This window comes from Bufo gargarizans, chromosome 2 (assembly GCF_014858855.1).
Source record: "Bufo gargarizans isolate SCDJY-AF-19 chromosome 2, ASM1485885v1, whole genome shotgun sequence".
Classification (NCBI taxonomy): domain Eukaryota; kingdom Metazoa; phylum Chordata; class Amphibia; order Anura; family Bufonidae; genus Bufo; species Bufo gargarizans.
In genome coordinates this window covers 50,489,552-50,509,497 of record NC_058081.1, presented here as the reverse complement: position 1 = coordinate 50,509,497, position 19,946 = coordinate 50,489,552, and the positions used below count along the sequence as shown (strand labels likewise).

The 19,946-nt window shown below is 52.4% G+C and overlaps 1 protein-coding gene across 1 annotated transcript; it reads right to left on the bottom strand.

Moving 5' to 3' along the window:
- Positions 1–8,501: 8,501 nt before the first annotated feature.
- Positions 8,502–18,976, bottom strand: TRAPPC14 (trafficking protein particle complex subunit 14). Its single transcript, XM_044278892.1, has 11 exons — positions 18,548–18,976; positions 17,605–17,700; positions 17,094–17,223; positions 13,013–13,099; positions 12,812–12,932; positions 12,585–12,732; positions 12,184–12,266; positions 11,942–12,111; positions 11,711–11,865; positions 10,096–10,292; positions 8,502–9,521 (listed from the first exon to the last, which is right to left on the bottom strand). Exons 1-11 carry the CDS (start codon positions 18,944–18,946, stop codon positions 9,368–9,370), a joined length of 1,740 nt encoding a protein of 579 aa, XP_044134827.1. The 5' UTR covers positions 18,947–18,976; the 3' UTR covers positions 8,502–9,367.
- Positions 18,977–19,946: the final 970 nt, after the last annotated feature.

The window sequence follows — 19,946 nt, the reverse complement described above, 5'->3', positions numbered from 1 at the left end:
GGACCTTGCTACAGATGGCGTTGCGCAGTGCACACTTGATTTTATCGGATACTTGGTTGTGCAGGGAAGGCACGGCTCTCTTGGAGAAGTAGTGCCGGCTGGGAACAACATACTGTGGGACAGCAAGCGACATGAGCTGTTTGAAGCTGTCTGTGTCCACCAGCCTAAATGACAGCATTTCATAGGCCAGTAGTTTAGAAATGCTGGCATTCAGGGCCAGGGATCGAGGGTGGCTAGGTGGGAATTTACGCTTTCTATCAAATGTTTGTGAGATGGAGAGCTGAACGCTGGCGTGTGACATGGTTGAGACGCTTGGTGACGGAGGTGGTGGTGGTGGTGTTGGTGGTACATCCCCTGTTTGCTGGGCGGCAGGTGCCAACGTTCCTCCAGAGGCGGAGGAAGAGGCCGAGGCGGCAGCAGCAGAATAGGCCGAGGCGGCAGCAGCAGAAGAGGTAGCAGGGGGAGCCTGAGTGACTTCCTTGGTTTTAAGGTGTTTACTCCACTGCAGTTCATGCTTTGCATGCAGGTGCCTGGTCATGCAGGTTGTGCTCAGGTTCAGAACGTTAATGCCTCGCTTCAGGCTCTGATGGCACAGCGTGCAAACCACTCGGGTCTTGTCGTCAGCACATTGTTTGAAGAAGTGCCATGCCAGGGAACTCCTTGAAGCTGCCTTTGGGGTGCTCGGTCCCAGATGGCGGCGGTCAGTAGCAGGCGGAGTCTCTTGGCGGCGGGTGTTCTGCTTTTGCCCACTGCTCCCTCTTTTGCTACGCTGTTGGCTCGGTCTCACCACTGCCTCTTCCTCCGAACTGTGAAAGTCAGTGGCACGACCTTCATTCCATGTGGGGTCTAGGACCTCATCGTCCCCTGCATCGTCTTCCACCCAGTCTTGATCCCTGACCTCCTGTTCAGTCTGCACACTGCAGAAAGACGCAGCAGTTGGCACCTGTGTTTCGTCATCATCAGAGACATGCTGAGGTGGTATTCCCATGTCCTCATCATCAGGAAACATAAGTGGTTGTGCGTCAGTGCATTCTATGTCTTTCACCGCTGGGGAAGGGCTAGGTGGATGCCCTTGGGAAACCCTGCCAGCGGAGTCTTCAAACAGCATAAGAGACTGCTGCATAACTTGAGGCTGAGACAGTTTCCCTGGTATGCATGGGGGTGATGTGACAGACTGATGGGGTTGGTTTTCAGGCGCCATCTGTGCGCTTTCTGCAGAAGACTGGGTGGGAGATAATGTGAACGTGCTGGATCCACTGTCGGCCACCCAATTGACTAATGCCTGTACCTGCTCAGGCCTTACCATCCTTAGAACGGCATTGGGCCCCACCATATATCGCTGTAAATTCTGGCGGCTACTGGGACCTGAGGTAGTTGGTACACTAGGACGTGTGGATGTGGCAGAACGGCCACGTCCTCTCCCAGCACCAGAGGGTCCACTAACACCACCACGACCATGTCCACGTCCGCGTCCCTTACTAGATGTTTTTCTCATTGTTATGGTTCACCACAACAACAAATATATTATTTGGCCCAATGTATTGTATTCAAATTCAGCGGGATATAAATTTGAGGCCTAGTATTTAGGCGCTGGGTGACCGGTATGGATTTAGTGACAGAATTAGACTTGGAAATGCACAGAAGCGTGTGTGTGAAGTTATTCTGAATGACCCTATGTGCACCTTGAATATTATATACCCTTTTTGGGATAGATTTCAAATAGCTCTGATATAGCAGGAACCACTAAATTATGAAATTGCTAAATTGGGAATTGTATTTCAACCCAGAACAAAAAATGTGCTTTGACGGACACTAAATAACTTTCCCAGCCACAACAGGACAGCGGTAACGAGAGATTTAGCAGGATATAAATTTGAGGCCTAGTATTTAGGCGCTGGGTGACAGGTATGGGTTTAGTGACAGAATTAGACTTGGAAATACACAGTAGCGGGTGTGTGTGAAGTTATTCTGAATGACCCAATGTGCACCTTGAATATTATATACCCTTTTAGGGATAGATTTCAAATAGCTCTGATATAGCAGAAACCACTAAATTATGAAATTGCTAAATTGGGAATTGTATTTCAACCCAGAACAAAAAATGTGCTTTGACGGACACTAAATATCTTGCCCAGCAACAACAGTACAGCGGTAACGAGAGATTTAGCAGGATATAAATTTGAGGCCTAGTATTTAGGCGCTGGGTGACAGGTATGGGTTTAGTGACAGAATTAGACTTGGAAATACACAGTAGCGGGTGTGTGTGAAGTTATTCTGAATGACCCAATGTGCACCTTGAATATTATATACCCTTTTAGGGATAGATTTCAAATAGCTCTGATATAGCAGAAACCACTAAATTATGAAATTGCTAAATTGGGAATTGTACTTCAACCCAGAACAAAAAATGTGCTTTGACGGACACTAAATATCTTTCCCAGCAACAACAGTACAGCGGTAACGAGAGATTTAGCAGGATATAAATTTGAGGCCTAGTATTTAGGCGCTGGGTGACAGGTATGGGTTTAGTGACAGAATTAGACTTGGAAATACACAGTAGCGGGTGTGTGTGAAGTTATTCTGAATGACCCAATGTGCACCTTGAATATTATATACCCTTTTAGGGATAGATTTCAAATAGCTCTGATATAGCAGAAACCACTAAATTATGAAATTGCTAAATTGGGAATTGTACTTCAACCCAGAACAAAAAATGTGCTTTGACGGACACTAAATAACTTTCCCAGCCACAACAGGACAGCGGTAACGAGAGATTTAGCGGGATATAAATTTGAGGCCTAGTATTTAGGCGCTGGGTGACAGGTATGGGTTTAGTGACAGAATTAGACTTGGAAATACACAGTAGCGGGTGTGTGTGAAGTTATTCTGAATGACCCTATGTGCACCTTCAATATGATCTACCCTTTTAGGGATAGATTTCAAATAGCTCTGATATAGCAGAAACCACTAAATTATGAAATTGCTAAATTGGGAATTGTATTTCAACCCAGAACAAAAAATGTGCTTTGACGGACACTAAATAACTTTCCCAGCTACAACAGGACAGCGGTAACGAGAGATTTAGCAGGATATAAATTTGAGGCCTAGTATTTAGGCGCTGGGTGACAGGTATGGGTTTAGTGACAGAATTAGACTTGAAAATACACAGTAGCGGGTGTGTGTGAAGTTATTCTGAATGACCCAATGTGCACCTTGAATATTATATACCCTTTTAGGGATAGATTTCAAATAGCTCTGATATAGCAGAAACCACTAAATTATGAAATTGCTAAATTGGGAATTGTACTTCAACCCAGAACAAAAAATGTGCTTTGACGGACACTAAATAACTTTCCCAGCTACAACAGGACAGCGGTAACGAGAGATTTAGCGGGATATAAATTTGAGGCCTAGTATTTAGGCGCTGGGTGACAGGTATGGGTTTAGTGACAGAATTAGACTGGGATATGGCCAAAAAATAACCACACTATTGCTGGTTAAATGCACTTGGTGACGGGCGCAGCTTGCCCCTGATGTAGTATATGGCCAAAAAATGAACAGACTATTGCTGGTTAAATGCACTTGGTGTGACAGCTTGACCAACCACACTACTGAGGGTTAAATGCACTTGGTGACGGGCGCAGCTTGCCCCTGATGTAGTATATGGCCAAAAAATAAACAGACTATTGCTGGTTAAATGCACTTGGTGTGACAGCTTCACCCTGATGTAGGCTTTAGCCAGAAAACAACCACACCATTGAGGGTTAAATGCACTTGGTGACAGGCGCAGCTTGCCCCTGATTTTGTATATGGCCAAAAAATGAACAGACTATTGCTGGTTAAATGCACTTGGTGTGACAGCTTCACCCTGATGTAGGCTTTAGCCAAAAAACAACCACACCATTGAGGGTTAAATGCACTTGGTGACAGGCGCAGCTTGCCCCTGATTTTGTATATGGCCAAAAAATGAACAGACTATTGCTGGTTAAATGCACTTGGTGTGACAGCTTCACCCTGATGTAGGCTTTAGCCAAAAAACAACCACACCATTGAGGGTTAAATGCACTTGGTCGCAGCTTGTGCTGGCGCACCACAAGACACAAAATGGCCGCCGATCACCCCAGAAAAATGTGACTGACAAACGGTCTGGGCAGCCTAAAAACAGTGAGCAATTGAGGATCAGCAGCTCAATGATCCACAGCTGCAGATCGATCAGTTAATCAAGTCCTTTGGAGGAGTTAATCTGCCTAATCTCGCCCTACTGTCGCAGCCGCAACCTCTCCCTACGCTAATCAGAGCAGAGTGACGGGCGGCGCTATGTGACTCCAGCTTAAATAGAGGCTGGGTCACATGGTGCTCTGGCCAATCACAGCCATGCCAATAGTAGGCATGGCTGTGATGGCCTCTTGGGGCAAGTAGTATGACGCTTGTTGATTGGCTGCTTTGCAGCCTTTCAAAAAGCGCCAAGAAAGCGTCACAAAAGCGCCAAGAAAGCGACGAACACCGAACCCGGACTTTTACGAAAATGTCCGGGTTCGGGTCCGTGTCACGGACACCCCAAAATTCGGTACGAACCCGAACTATACAGTTCGAGTTCGCTCATCCCTAGTGGTGGGGGCTGCAGGGTGACGGACACCTTAGGTCTTTGTTATGGCGCAGAAATGTTGTATACGCGTCCGGCTTCAGCACCAGTCGTGTTTCATGGATAGCAGCGACCGTGTAGTAGAGGAGTAGTCACGTGGCGGTGAGATGGCGTGTGTCGCTGTGCTCCATGTCAGTGAATGGGGACAGCTGCAGTTCCCTGCACAGCCAGGTGTGCGACCAGGGCGCTGCTGTGCAGAGAGGACCTCTCTGGTTTAGTAACTACCTGCGTTCCCCATGTAAGAACAATACTGGAGCGTCTATTCTCATGCCATTCCTCTATTAATGAAGGTCCAGCTCAGTGACACTGATTGGATAGTCAGACTGTGCAGGACACGCCCTCAACTGGTAGCACCCAGCCGGACCTTCATTGCAAACTGCAAGCAATTCATTCCTAAATTCTAGTAGGAATAATCAAGGATCGAGTCACCTGGGGAACGCAGCGTCCACCCTTCTACTGGAATCTGAGCTGCAGACCGCCGCGGGGCGTGAATACTTTCACAAATGACACCAGCAGACGTTTGGAATGGAGTTCTGTATTTAGTTTGTTCAAAATAAATTATAAAACACGTAAAATGTAAAGTGCGGCTGCGAGGCGACAACTTCCAGTGTGTATGGGGGGGGGGGGGGTCACGGAAAGCGCTCAAGTATTGGCAGGAAAGGTTGAGGGACGGTAAGTGCAGTCTGGGGGCGTTCCCCCTCACATATTGGCAAGTACATCATGTAACACGTACGGTTGTGCGCACGGACCCCTCCCCCGGCGCTGAATCACAGGACCTCCGTCCACAGTAGCTTTAACACACATGTTCCAGGGCTCTTAAAGGGGAACACCACCCAAAAGCTGGGCTCAGTTACCAGAGATCTTCAAACCCTTCCCTCTCCCGGCCCATGTGGACCCGAGATCCGGGAGTCCTGCGCTGGTTGTCGTGGTCTCCTGTCACTCCGCCATCTCAAGAGACGGACAAGGATCTCAGAGGGGGAGATGGCGGGGACCTCCCTGGGCAGATTTCAAGTGGAGTTTCCCTTTAATGTTTAATCCAGTGGCAATGACCTTTAACCCCTAAAGGTCACATCCTATTACAGAGGGCGGTACCAGGGGGTCACCTGGCACGACCCCCTACTCAACAGCTGCAGAACCCGCTCATTGTGCAGCATGGAAGGGAGCAGTGACCCCACCATCTACAGTACCCAGTGTAGGGACCAGTGACCCCCACCATCTGCAGTACCCAGTGTAGGGAGCAGTGACCCCACCATCTACAGTACCCAGTGTAGGGAGCAGTGACCCCCACCATCTGCAGGACCCAGTGTAGGGACCAGTGACCCCCACCATCTGCAGGACCCAGTGTAGGGACCAGTGACCCCCACCATCTGCAGGACCCAGTGTAGGGAGCAGTGACCCCCACCATCTACAGTACCCAGTGTAGGGAGCAGTGACCCCACCATCTGCAGGACCCAGTGTAGGGACCAGTGACCCCCACCATCTGCAGGACCCAGTGTAGGGAGCAGTGACCCCACCATCTGCAGGACCCAGTGTAGGGACCAGTGACCCCCACCATCTGCAGGACCCAGTGTAGGGAGCAGTGACCCCCACCATCTGCAGGACCCAGTGTAGGGAGCAGTGACCCCCACCATCTGCAGGACCCAGTGTAGGGAGCAGTGACCCCCACCATCTGCAGGACCCAGTGTAGGGAGCAGTGACCCCCACCATCTGCAGGACCCAGTGTAGGGAGCAGTGACCCCCACCATCTGCAGGACCCAGTGTAGGGAGCAGTGACCCCACTATCTGCAGGACCCAGTGTAGGGAGCAGCGACCCCTCCATCTGCAGGACCCAGTGTAGGGACCAGTGACCCCCACCATCTACAGTACCCAGTGTAGGGAGCAGTGACCCCACCATCTGCAGGACCCAGTGTAGGGAGCAGTGACCCCACCATCTGCAGGACCCAGTGTAGGGAGCAGTGACCCCTCCATCTGCAGGACCCAGTGTAGGGACCAGTGACCCCCACCATCTGCAGTACCCAGTGTAGGGAGCAGTGACCCCCACCATCTGCAGGACCCAGTGTAGGGAGCAGTGACCCCCACCATCTGCAGGACCCAGTGTAGGGAGCAGTGACCCCCACCATCTGCAGTACCCAGTGTAGGGAGCAGCGACCCCTCCATCTGCAGGACCCAGTGTAGGGAGCAGCGACCCCTCCATCTGCAGGACCCAGTGTAGGGACCAGTGACCCCCACCATCTGCAGGACCCAGTGTAGGGACCAGTGACCCCACCATCTACAGGACCCAGTGTAGGGAGCAGCGACCCTTCCATCTGCAGGACCCAGTGTAGGGAGCAGCGACCCCTCCATCTGCAGGACCCAGTGACCCCCACCATCTGCAGGACCCAGTGTAGGGAGCAGTGACCCCCACCATCTACAGTACCCAGTGTAGGGACCAGTGACCCCCACCATCTGCAGGACCCAGTGTAGGGACCAGTGACCCCCACCATCTGCAGGACCCAGTGTAGGGAGCAGCGACCCCTCCATCTGCAGGACCCAGTGACCCCCACCATCTGCAGGACCCAGTGTAGGGAGCAGTGACCCCCACCATCTACAGTACCCAGTGTAGGGACCAGTGACCCCCACCATCTGCAGGACCCAGTGTAGGGACCAGTGACCCCCACCATCTGCAGTACCCAGTGTAGGGAGCAGCGACCCCTCCATCTGCAGGACCCAGTGTAGGGAGCAGCGACCCCTCCATCTGCAGGACCCAGTGATCCCACCATCTGCAGGACCCAGTATAGGGAGCGCCACCATCTGCAGTACCCAGTGTAGGGAGCAGTGACCCCCACCATCTGCAGTACCCAGTGTAGGGAGCAGCGACCCCTCCATCTGCAGGACCCAGTGACCCCCACCATTTGCAGGACCCAGTGTAGGGAGCAGTGACCCCCACCATCTACAGTACCCAGTGTAGGGACCAGTGACCCCACCATCTACAGTACCCAGTGTAGGGAGCAGTGACCGCTCCATCTGCAGGACCCAGTGTAGGGACCGGTGACCCCCACCATCTACAGTACCCAGTGTAGGGAGCGGTGACCCCCACCATCTGCAGGACCCAGTGTAGGGAGCAGTGACCCCCACCATCTACAGTACCCAGTGTAGGGAGCGGTGACCCCACCATCTGCAGGACCCAGTACCAGTATAGGGAGCACCAGTCCCTGCAGTATCCAGCAGAGGGAGCAGTGACCCCCACCATCTGAAGTACCCAGTGTAGGGAGCGGCAGAGGAAGCAGTAACCATCTGCACTAACCAGTGTAGGGAGTGTGAGTCCTGCAGTATCAACCACCCCCCCCCTTGCTACCCAGTCTTATTTGGAATGTCCCTGTAAATACTGGTGCATGTATAATGATCCCTACCTCGACTATCTATGCTGACGTGCAGTACAGTACAGCACAGCACCCGGCAGGTGGACCACCACAGGTGCAGTACAGCACAGCACCCGGCAGGTGGACCACCACAGGTGCAGTACAGCACAGCTCCCAGCAGGTGGACCACCACAGGTGCAGTACAGCACAGCACCCGGCAGGTGGACCACCACAGGTGCAGTACAGCACAGCACCCGGCAGGTGGACCACCACAGGTGCAGTACAGCACAGCTCCCAGCAGGTGGACCACCACAGGTGCAGTACAGCACAGCTCCCAGCAGGTGGACCACCACAGGTGCAGTACAGCACAGCACCCGGCAGGTGGACCACCACAGGTGCAGTACAGCACAGCACCCGGCAGGTGGACCACCACAGGTGCAGTACAGCACAGCACCCGGCAGGTGGACCACCACAGGTGCAGTACAGCACAGCTCCCAGCAGGTGGACCACCACAGGTGCAGTACAGCACAGCACCCGGCAGGTGGACCACCACAGGTGCAGTACAGCACACAGACCAGCAGGTGGCGCACCAGTACTGCAATGTTGCCACTTGATCACAGGCACGGTACTAACCCGTCTCCCTCTGCTGGCTCTTGTACCTTTTAAATTAATTCGATTTTTTTTTTCTTCTATTAAAATAATAAAATCTGACCTGTACTAATATTAAAAAAAAAAAAGTGAAGTGTCGCAGCCACAAGTAAGTGCGCCCCCATCATCCTGCTGTCCTATAGGCGGAGTGCCCCCCCATCAGATTCCAGTGTATATACTGACAGTAAACTGGGGGGATCCCAAAAATGAAATGTATAAATAAAAATAATAAAAATGTAAACATAAAATCTGGAAGAGATGGCGTGGAAAACGGCGAGGCCCGCTACATTCTGCCATCACCTCCTCACATCACAGGGAGGGCAGTATCGGAGTCCCACCCCCATTCTTTGGGCTCTCACCCCGCCCACTTGAGCGGGGCTATATCGCACTTCCTGTCCACGTGGGCAGGGTCTACCCCCAGTTCCCCGCTCCCTAACCCCTCCCACAGGCTGCGTGGCCTCCTGTTCCCGCACAGGCTGCATCCGTTTGGCCCCGTTACCCGTCTGACTCTGCTGCATCCAGCTCCACAGAGCCCAGTCTCCCCATCCAGCAAACACTATGTGGCTCCGGTCCCTGGTTGAGCCAACCGTGCGTTGGCCCTTTAATCCCCCGATCCAGGATTGGGCTGAATCTCCCTTCCAGCACAGGCTGCTTGGTCCACACATCCCAGACTGTGTTGGCGCCCCCTTCCACATTCAGGAAGTGGGGGGGAAGGAATCTCCTTCTTGACGACACCGAGTCACTGGACCGGATTCACCACCAGGACTTTACACTGCCGCTTTGCAATTTTATCCAGAGACAGAGCAGCCCGCTCGGGGGGCAAATAGAGGGGTCGACCCAAGGGAGATCCCACGGGTGGGGTGATAGCGCGCCGCTCCATCACGCTTCCAGTCCTGCGGGGGAGCAGACAAACAGTAAGGCACAAAGGCTGTCGTCAGGATGAAGGACATGTCCCCCAGTCTAATGCTGTAGATGCACGTACCCGATTTAAAGGGGATGGACCTACTGATCTGAACCTTCCGCCATTGCTTAGCAGAACACACCCTGAGCTTTGAACGCTTTTCACTGCCGGAAAAATAATCTGCCGATCCTTCAAATCTTACAGCTTACTTGCAGTACCACTGCCGGCCTGATGCATCTGCCATAGACAACAATGCAACAGCGCCCCCAGCTGGAAATATTTTTTTCCTCGTTAGTCCCATAACATAATTCGTATGGGCTCTCTAAGATTTAACATCCCTAGGATAGGTCAATACTCCACAGCGCCATACATTGTGCGGTGGACAGAGCTGGTAACTGCAGCGCTGCTTTCGCTGAAGTTAATGCTGCAGTTACCAGCTCCGTCCACTGCAGGAAACAGACGGATTACAGACATTCCTGCAGATTATAGGCCATGTGTGAATTCATCCTAATAACGTCCACACGGGGAAAATTCCCACACCGCGATGACCGGAACGCTATTCCTACCTGATGAGCTGCCCACGAGGAGGCTGCTGGTGAGAGAAGGACTGCGACCTCCCTAGAGCGCCCCCTTGCTGCTGTCTCTCTAGGTCCCTCAAGGCGGGGCTGCTGGGACTACTCCTGCGTGAGACGGGACGAGCGTCCGGAGGGGCCTGAGAAACACTCGCCGTGAACTGCAGCTTCAGCTTCATGTGCTGGGAGAGCTGTGGAGATGACAGTGCAGTGTGTGAGCAGCGACAGCAGGTGGCGCCAGAGTACAGTCTACAAGTCACTATGTCAGTGTACCCCAAATGTCGCTGTCCTCTATCCAAGTGTCAGCGTCATTATCCTGTACCCCAAGTGTCAGCGTCATTATCCTGTACCCCAAGTGTCAGCGTCATTATCCTGTACCCCAAGTGTCAGCGTCATTATCCTGTACCCCAAGTGTCAGCGTCATTATCCTGTACCCCAAGTGTCAGCGTCATTATCCTGTACCCCAAGTGTCAGCGTCATTATCCTGTACCCCAAGTGTCAGCGTCATTATCCTGTACCCCAAGTGTCAGCGTCATTATCCTGTACCCCAAGTGTCAGCGTCATTATCCTGTACCCCAAGTGTCAGCGTCATTATCCTGTACCCCAAGTGTCAGCGTCATTATCCTGTACCCCAAGTGTCAGCGTCATTATCCTGTACCCCAAGTGTCAGCGTCACTATCCTGTACCCCAAGTGTCAGCGTCACTATCCTGTACCCCAAGTGTCAGCGTCACTATCCTGTACCCCAAGTGTCAGCGTCACTATCCTGTACCCCAAGTGTCAGCGTCACTATCCTGTACCCCAAGTGTCAGCGTCATTATCCTGTACCCCAAGTGTCAGCGTCATTATCCTGTACCCCAAGTGTCAGCGTCATTATCCTGTACCCCAAGCGTCAGCGTCATTATCCTGTACCCCAAGTGTCAGCGTCATTATCCTGTACCCCAAGTGTCAGCGTCATTATCCTGTACCCCAAGCGTCAGCGTCATTATCCTGTACCCCAAGCGTCAGCGTCATCATCATCCTGTACCCCAAGTGTCAGCGTCATCATCCTGTACCCCAAGTGTCAGCGTCATCATCCTGTACCCCAAGTGTCAGTGTCATCATCCTGTACCCCAAGTGTCAGCGTGTCATTATACTGTACCCCAAGTGTCAGCGTGTCATCATCCTGTACCCCAAGTGTCAGTGTCATCATCCTGTACCCCAAGTGTCAGCGCCATCATCATCCTGTACCCCCAAGTGTCAGCGTCATCATTATCCTGTACCCCAAGTGTCAGCGTCATCATTATCCTGTACCCCAAGTGTCAGCGTCATCATCATCCTGTACCCCAAGTGTCAGCGTCATCATCATCCTGTACCCCAAGTGTCAGCGTGTCATCATCCTGTACCCCAAGTGTCAGCGTGTCATTATACTGTACCCCAAGTGTCAGCGTGTCATCATCCTGTACCCCAAGTGTCAGTGTCATCATCCTGTACCCCAAGTGTCAGCGTCATCATCCTGTACCCCAAGTGTCAGCGTGTCATTATACTGTACCCCAAGTATCATTATCCTGTACCCCAATTGTCAGGGTGCGCGGGTTTCTTGGGGTTCAGAGGAGTGACACCACTTCCTACCTCGAACAGCCCAGCCTTTAGCGCCATGAATGTGACGCCGATGGTGACGGAGCTGCCTTTCCGGCAGAAGCCCAGACTATTGATGGGGGTGTAGCAGACGACCGCCTCCTGCGCTGCCTGTGTACCTCGCCGCTCCTCTTCTGTCAGACACCTACCTGTGAGGAGAATATTGCATGAGGCTCCCTCCTTCCCATACCCCCCCCCTCCCCACATACTTCATACAACACTCACCGCCTGCCGCCATGTTGGTATCCGGGGTCCAGACCAGTCGGACAGCCAGGAAGTCCTGCAAGTCATTCAGCAGAGTGTAGGTAACCCGAAAAGGGGTGTGCGTCTGTACTGGGGAGTCACAGCGCGCCGTCATCACAAACCGCGGCCTCTCCAGACGGATACTCGGGAGTCTGGAAGGGAAGGAAGCAATGAAGACTGCTGGCGCCATCTAGAGGTACCCAGGGGTAGGAGGACGGACTTACTTGTAATGGGTGTATATTCCAGACGTAAATGGCAGCTTTGGGGTGGACCAGTGAATTATAGCAATTAAAGGGACCTCCAGACCCTGGGGAACCCAAAGAAGAAGGTGAGAGACTGGAGGACACATGTCACACTGCTTTACACTGCAGCTCTCCTCCACCTGTACATAGCACAGACCCTCAGCAGCACAGCCCTCTTTCCTCCCCCTGAATTTGTTACTATGTATCAGTCTGGAATCCAGACAGCCTTTTCTGGACAGGATGCAACTGTAACAAAACTTCAGCTGTGAGACGTATAAATGCTGAATAATAATTTTCCCATTCTCTGACAGCAAGAAGAGATGTCAGAAATGGTGACGACTGCTTAAAGCCACACTTGTCATGCATATTTATTGATTGCTCACCTCTTTGGCATCCTCAGGGGGGCGCTCTCCGGTCTGCAGCTGGAATAAGAAATTGTGCTCCTCCAGGGAGCAGAGCATGCTGGGTAACTGGGACGAGCAGCTGTGCAGGCGCAGGAAGGAGGCCATACTGATATCTCCGGACTGGTGACTGGACAGAGAGGAGACGACACGTTACAGAGGTGGGGGCACGGGGGTAGATGGCGGCCGGGGTCACCTCGCCATCTTACCAGACATTGTCCACGAGGAGCACGGATCCGTCAGGCATGACAGGCAGGTAGCTGGCATTGAAGTTGGGAAGTATCCGAACATCCCGAATACAGAGTTCATCCTGAGAGGAGGTGTTCAGCACTGAGGGGCAGAAAGACGGGGTGAGGGCGGGTGTAAGGGCGTCACTCACCTGCACTGCCCCCGCGTCTCCGGCAGCTCACCTTTCAGGGCTGTGAGGTGTTTCCCGGATACACTGATCTGGCGGCACCTGAGGGTGGGAGGTGGGAGCACTGTGAGGAGGGTACTCACTGCGAGAGAGAAGAGAGGTCAGTCAGGAGGAAGGTAGGAGGCACTACTGTTACCACAGAGAACTATGGGAGATGAGCGGAAGAAGACATGGAAGCAGGAAGAAAGCGGTGCCAAGCAGATAGAAGAACCAGACCAAGGAGAAGGACCTATGGTAGAGGAAAGTATAGAGTAAGAGGAGGAAGAACCAGGCATGGAAGAAAGAGGTGGAGGAAGAACCAGGCATGGAAGAAAGAGGTGGAGGAAGAACCAGGCATGGAAGAAAGAGGTGGAGGAGGAACCAGGCATGGAAAAAAGAGGTGGAGGAGGAACCAGGCATGGAAGAAAGAGGTGGAGGAGGAACCAGACATGGAAGAAAGAGGTGGAGGAGGAACCAGACATGGAAGAAGAGGTGGAGGAGGAACCAGACATGGAAGAAAGAGGTGGAGGAGGAACCAGACATGGAAGAAAGAGGTGGAGGAGGAACCAGACATGGAAGAAAGAGGTGGAGGAGGAACCAGACATGGAAGAAAGAGGTGGAGGAGGAACCAGACATGGAAGAAAGAGGTGGAGGAGGAACCAGACATGGAAGAAAGAGGTGGAGGAGGAACCAGACATGGAAGAAAGAGGTGGAGGAGGAACCAGACATGGAAGAAAGAGGTGGAGGAGGAACCAGACATGGAAGAAAGAGGTGGAGGAGGAACCAGACATGGAAGAAAGAGGTGGAGGAGGAACCAGACATGGAAGAAAGAGGTGGAGGAGGAACCAGACATGGAAGAAAGAGGTGGAGGAGGAACCAGACATGGAAGAAAGAGGTGGAGGAGGAACCAGACATGGAAGAAAGAGGTGGAGGAGGAACCAGACATGGAAGAAAGAGGTGGAGGAATCAGACATGGAAGATGGAGGGAAGAGGTGTAAGAATTAGGCATGGAAGGAAAAGAAGGAAGAACCAGGCATCGAAAAGGGAAGTGAGGGGGAAGAGACATGGAAGGAGGAAGTAAGGGAAGGAAGAACCAAACATGAAAGAAGGAAGAGAAGGTAAGAAGGGGTAGAACCAGACACGGAAAGAGAAAGAATGGGGAGGTATAAGCACACGTGGAGAGAAGAGGACAACAAACCAGAAGGAGGAAGGGGAAGATGAACCAGACATGGAAGATGCATGTAACAGGAGTAAGAACCAAAAAGAGAAAGTAAGAGGATAAAGAACAAGAAATGAAAGGAAGAAAAAAAACAGACATGGAAGATAAACTAGGAAGTAGAACCAGTCATGGAAAGTGGAGAAAATACGAGGAGATATAACAAGACAAGGAAAAAGGAAGTGAAGAAATCAGACATAAAAGTAAAAAGAGTAACAACAAGACAAGGAAAGAAGAAGCAAGAGGAGGAAGAACCAGACATGTAAGGGGGGGGGGGGGGGGGGGGGGGATATGGAAAGAGGTAAAAGAAAAAAGGGGGAAGAAACAAAAATGGAAGGAGAAAGTAAAAAGAGAATGAAGAAGACACTGAAGAAAGAAGAACCAGTCATGGAAAAAGGAAGGAGTAAGAACAAGACATGTAAAGAGGAAGCAAGAGGAGAAAAAAAACAGACATGAAAGCAGGAAGTAAGAGGAAGAAGAACCAGAAATAGAAGGAAGAACTAAGAGAATAAAGAATTGGGAATGAAAAGAAAGGGAAGCAAGAGGAGCAAGAACCAGACATGGAAGGAAAAAGTGGAAGTTAGAGGAGGAATAATGATAACTAGAAGAAGGAAAAGAAAGTGAAAAGAGGAAGAAGACATGTACATGTAAGGAGGAAGACGAAGAAGAACCTGATATGAAAGAAGGAAGAGGATGTAGAACCAAATATGTAAAAAGGAAGGGTAAGACAAACATGGAGGAAGAAAAAGGAAGTAACAAGATGAAGTACCAGATATGGAAGGAGGCAAAAAGAGGAAGTAAGATGAGGTAGAACCAGAGAATAGAAAAAAAAGAAAGAAAAAAAAGAAAAGAGAAAAAAGTAAGAGGAGGAAGAACCAGACATGAGGAGTGATTCATGATACCGGTTTCTCAGTATGAGAAGGTTGTCATTTGCCAAAGTAATGGATCCACGGTTATGGGCAAAAGAGGAGGCGGGATAACTGGGTGGCAATGCTGCCCGGATAATGGTAACCCTTTCACTACCAGGGCATTTTGAGCAACATACACCTTATGTCTATTCTTTTCCCCGCTCTGATCTCATGATATGTTGTGTGGAGATGGCTGGGTCTTATTGCACCAGAAAGAAGTGCGCTCCGCTCTCAGAGAACCCGTGAGACCAAGAGAGGAAGTAAATCCGACCACAGGAAACGTGTCTACAGTGAGATAAGCCCCTCTGCTCTGGCCGATCCCACCTGGGACCATGCTGCACTACTCAACCAAACAGGTGGGGGACAGCCCCCTCATTCTGCTGACCTGAGGGGTTTACACCTCAGTCTTATAATGGGGTGAGGTGTATTGTGCCCACTGCAAATTATCAGATTACTAGAAGGCACCGAGAAGGGGAAGGGGGGAGCTGAAGGACTGCTACTTCTCAGAGAGGTTCTGCAGCAGCTGGAATGTGCTTCATGAGGTTGTGCAGCAGCTGAGGTGTGTATTAGGAGGCTCTGCTGCAGCTGAGGTGTGTATTAGGAGGCTCTGCTGCAGCTGAGGTGTGTATTAGGAGGCTCTGCTGCAGCTGAGGTGTGTATTAGGAGGCTCTGCAGCAGCTGAGGTGTGTATTAGGAGGCTCTGCAGCAGCTGTGTATTAGGAGGCTCTGCAGCAGCTGTGTATTAGGAGGCTCTGCAGCAGCTGTGTATTAGGAGGCTCTGCAGCAGCTGTGTATTAGGAGGCTCTGCAGCAGCTGTGTATTAGGAGGCTCTGCAGCAGCTGTGTATTAGGAGGCTCTGCAGCAGCTGTGTATTAGGAGGTTCTGCAGCGGCTGAGGTGTGTATTAGGAGGTTCTGCAGCGGCTGAGGTGTGTATTAGGAGGTTCTGCAGCGGCTGAGGTGTGTATTAGGAGGTTCTGCAGCAGCTGAGGTGTGTATTAGGAGGCTCTGCAGCAGCTGTGTATTAGGAGGCTCTGCAGCAGCTGTGTATTAGGAGGCTCTGCAGCAGCTGTGTATTAGGAGGCTCTGCAGCAGCTGTGTATTAGGAGGCTCTGCAGCAGCTGAGGTGTGTATTAGGAGGTTCTGCAGCAGCTGAGGTGTGTATTAGGAGGTTCTGCAGCAGCTGAGGTGTGTATTAGGAGGTTCTGCAGCGGCCGAGGTGTGTATGAGGAGGTTCTGCAGCAGCCGAGGTGTGTATGAGGAGGTTCTGCAGCGGCTGAGGTGTGTATGAGGAGGTTCTGCAGCGGCTGAGGTGTGTATGAGGAGGTTCTGCAGCAGCTGAGGTGTGTATTAGGAGGTTCTGCAGCAGCCGAGGTGTGTATTAGGAGGTTCTGCAGCGGCCGAGGTGTGTATTAGGAGGTTCTGCAGCGGCCGAGGTGTGTATTAGGAGGCTCTGCAGCAGCCGAGGTGTGTATGAGGAGGTTCTGCAGCAGCCGAGGTGTGTATGAGGAGGTTCTGCAGCAGCTGAGGTGTGTATTAGGAGGTTCTGCAGCAGCTGAGGTGTGTATTAGGAGGTTCTGCAGCAGCCGAGGTGTGTATTAGGAGGTTCTGCAGCGGCTGAGGTGTGTATTAGGAGGTTCTGCAGCGGCTGAGGTGTGTATTAGGAGGTTCTGCAGTGGCTGAGGTGTGTATGAGGAGGTTCTGCAGCAGCTGAGGTGTGTATTAGGAGGTTCTGCAGCGGCTGAGGTGTGTATTAGGAGGCTCTGCAGCAGCCGAGGTGTGTATGAGGAGGTTCTGCAGCAGCTGAGGTGTGTATTAGGAGGTTCTGCAGCAGCTGAGGTGTGTATTAGGAGGTTCTGCAGCAGCCGAGGTGTGTATTAGGAGGTTCTGCAGCGGCTGAGGTGTGTATTAGGAGGTTCTGCAGTGGCTGAGGTGTGTATGAGGAGGTTCTGCAGCAGCTGTATTATGAAATCACCTTGAGCCTTGAAGGCGGCCTGCTCCTCCTTGAAGATCTGCGCTGGGGTGGAGTTGAGCAGCAGAGAGCGATAGCCGAGCGCCTTCACCCGGCACTGCTCGGAGTCCCTCTTCCAGACTGTGACCACTATCTGCAGGACAGTGAGGGAAAGGACGGATCAGAGACGGCACATAAGCAGGACACTGCCACCACCTGTAAATCCACCCCAGGAACATCTGATACCCTCTGCTTGCTGTCAGTGAATCAGGCGAAGAGCATTTCCTATGAGGACTACAGGGCCCATCTATCTCTGCTTGGAAACATCCGGAGGCTGGTAAGATGCTCCTGTCGTGTTCTCACAGCTGAAGGTTGGTTACAGTGTATCAGTGGAGATAAGAGCTGTATGTCTAGAGAGGCGAGAGGTCTGCTGCTACGTCGTCCACAGGGGATCACCCGCTGACCGTCACCGCTATAGAAGGGGGGATGGAAATGCCCTGCACAGAGCGAGCACCACCCGTCACCGGGCACTTACCTTAGCTTTGACTGTGGAGGGTGGCAGGCGATCTAGAGACACGGAGAGGGGGAAGATGACCTCGTCACAAGATACTATGGGGTCCGTGACGGGGGTCTGAAAGAAAGAGGGAAGTGACAAATGAGAGGACCAACAGGGTGACGGGCAGCAGGGGTGACAGGTGGCGGGGGTAGAGGTGGCAGGGGCCAGGGGTAGAGGTGGTAAGGGTGGCAGGGGTAGTAGGAATGACAGGGGGTGAAAGGTAGCAGGGGTAGTAGGAGAGACAGGTGACAGGGGTAGAAGTGACAGGTGGTAGAGGTGACAGGTAGCAGGGGTAGTAGGAGAGACAGGTGACAGGGGTAGAAGTGACAGGTGGTAGAGGTGACAGGTAGCAGGGGTAGTAGGAGAGACAGGGGTAGAAGTGACAGGTGGTAGAGGTGACAGGTAGTAGGGGTGACAGGTAGCAGGGGTAGAGGTGGCTGGGGGTGACAGGTAGCAGGGGTAGCGGTGACAGGGGTAGAGGTGACAGGTGTGACAGGTAGCAGGTTTAGTAGGAGTGACAGGGGTAGAAGTGACAGGTGGTAGAGGTGACAGGTAGCAGGGGTAGTAGGAGTGACAGGTGTAGAGGTGACAGGTGGCAGGGATAGTAGGAATGACAGGGGGTGAAAGGTAGCAGGGGTAGTAGGAGAGACAGGTGACAGGGGTAGAAGTGACAGGTGGTAGAGGTGACAGGTAGCAGGGGTAGTAGGGGTGACAGGTAGCAGGGGTAGAGGTGGCTGGGGGTGACAGGTAGCAGGGGTAGCGGTGACAGGAAGCAGGGGTAGTAGGAGTGACAGGTGTAGAGGTGACAGGGGATGACAGGTGGCAGGGGTAGTAGAGGTGACAGGAGTGACAGGTAGCAGGGGTAGTAGGAGTGACAGGTAGCAGGGGTAGTGACAGGTGTGGCAGGCCGCTCGGTCCTCACCCCCGGGCCGGCCCCCGCCGGATGCTGCTGGCTCAGGATGGCCCGGCACCCCCGGTAGCAGCCGCCGCCGTCCTCGCCGCTCTCCTCCTCCTCCTCCAGCTCCTCCTCCCCCGGGCACACACTGGCCAGCGCGGAGAGAGAAGCCGCCAGCGGGGCCCAGGAGCAGCTCTCAGGCCCCGGGCTCTCCTGAGAACTGTCCCCGCGGCAGCAGGCCTCCGACCCCGCCCTGTCCTGCACGACCTCCCCGGAACTCCGAAGCCGCAATACCAGCAGGAAACGCAGCGTCTCGCCCAGGTACAGGTGATTGCGGCGGGGGAGGGAGCGGTACCGGCCCGGGAGGTCCGCCGGTAACACGGGACATGCCGGGAAGATCATCGAGTAATCGCACTGCGACTCCATGATGAGATCCCGGCAGGGGAGAGCAAGCGAGCGCCGAGAGATAGCGCCCAACCCAGCGGCAGTGCGCAGGGTCAGAGCGCCGAAACTGGAGGGTTACCTAGCAACAGGCATGACCAGCCGCCAGCCGAGGACGCTTAGCAACCCGAAGAACTGGCCTAGTAACGGATGCTGAGGGAGGCCGGTAACCTAGCAACGATGTTCAGAGTGACAATATCCTAGCAACTGAGGGGAATAAGAAATGTTAGTGTCCAAGTCCCAGAATCTCCAGCACAGTATAATGTGTGTGATGTATCTAATCTGCCTGCTGAGCTGTGTATCTAATCCTGCTATGTGTGATACTGTCTGCTGAGCTGTGTATCTAATCCTATCCTGTGTGATACTGTCTGCTGAGCTGTGTATCTAATCCTACCCTGTGTGATACAGTCTGCTGAGCTGTGTATCTAATCCTATCCTGTGTGATACTATCTGCTGAGCTGTGTATCTAATCCTATCCTGTGTGATACTGTCTGCTGAGCTGTGTATCTAATCCTACCCTGTGTGATACAGTCTGCTGAGCTGTGTATCTAATCCTATCCTGTGTGATACTTTCTGCTGAGCTGTGTATCTAATCCTATCCTGTGAGATACTATCTGCTGAGCTGTGTATCTAATCCTACCCTGTGTGATACTGTCTGCTGAGCTGTGTATCTAATCCTACCCTGTGTGATACTGTCTGCTGAGCTGTGTATCTATCCTTATCCTGTGTGATACTGTCTGCTGAGCTGTGTATCTAATCCTATCCTGTGTGATACTGTCTGCTGAGGCTGTGTATCTAATCCTATCCATGTGTGATACTGTCTGCTGAGCGGTGTATCTAATCCTATCCCTGTGTGATACTGTCCTGCTGAGCGTGTATCTAATCCTACCCTGTGTGATACTGCCTGCTGAGCTGTGTATCTAATCCTATCCCTGTGTGATACGGCCTGCTGAGCTGTGTATCTAATCCTATCCTGTGTGATACT

Coding starts and splice junctions, on each gene's coding strand:
- TRAPPC14 (XM_044278892.1), bottom strand. CDS start 18,946: ATGGAGTCGCAGTGCGATTACTCGATGATCTTCCCGGCATGTCCCGTG. Junction 17,224..17,604: donor CCTCCACAGTCAAAGCTAAG/GTAAGTGCCCGG, acceptor ACTGTCCTGCAG/ATAGTGGTCACAGTCTGGAA. Junction 11,866..11,941: donor TACCAACATGGCGGCAGGCG/GTGAGTGTTGTA, acceptor TTCTCCTCACAG/GTAGGTGTCTGACAGAAGAG.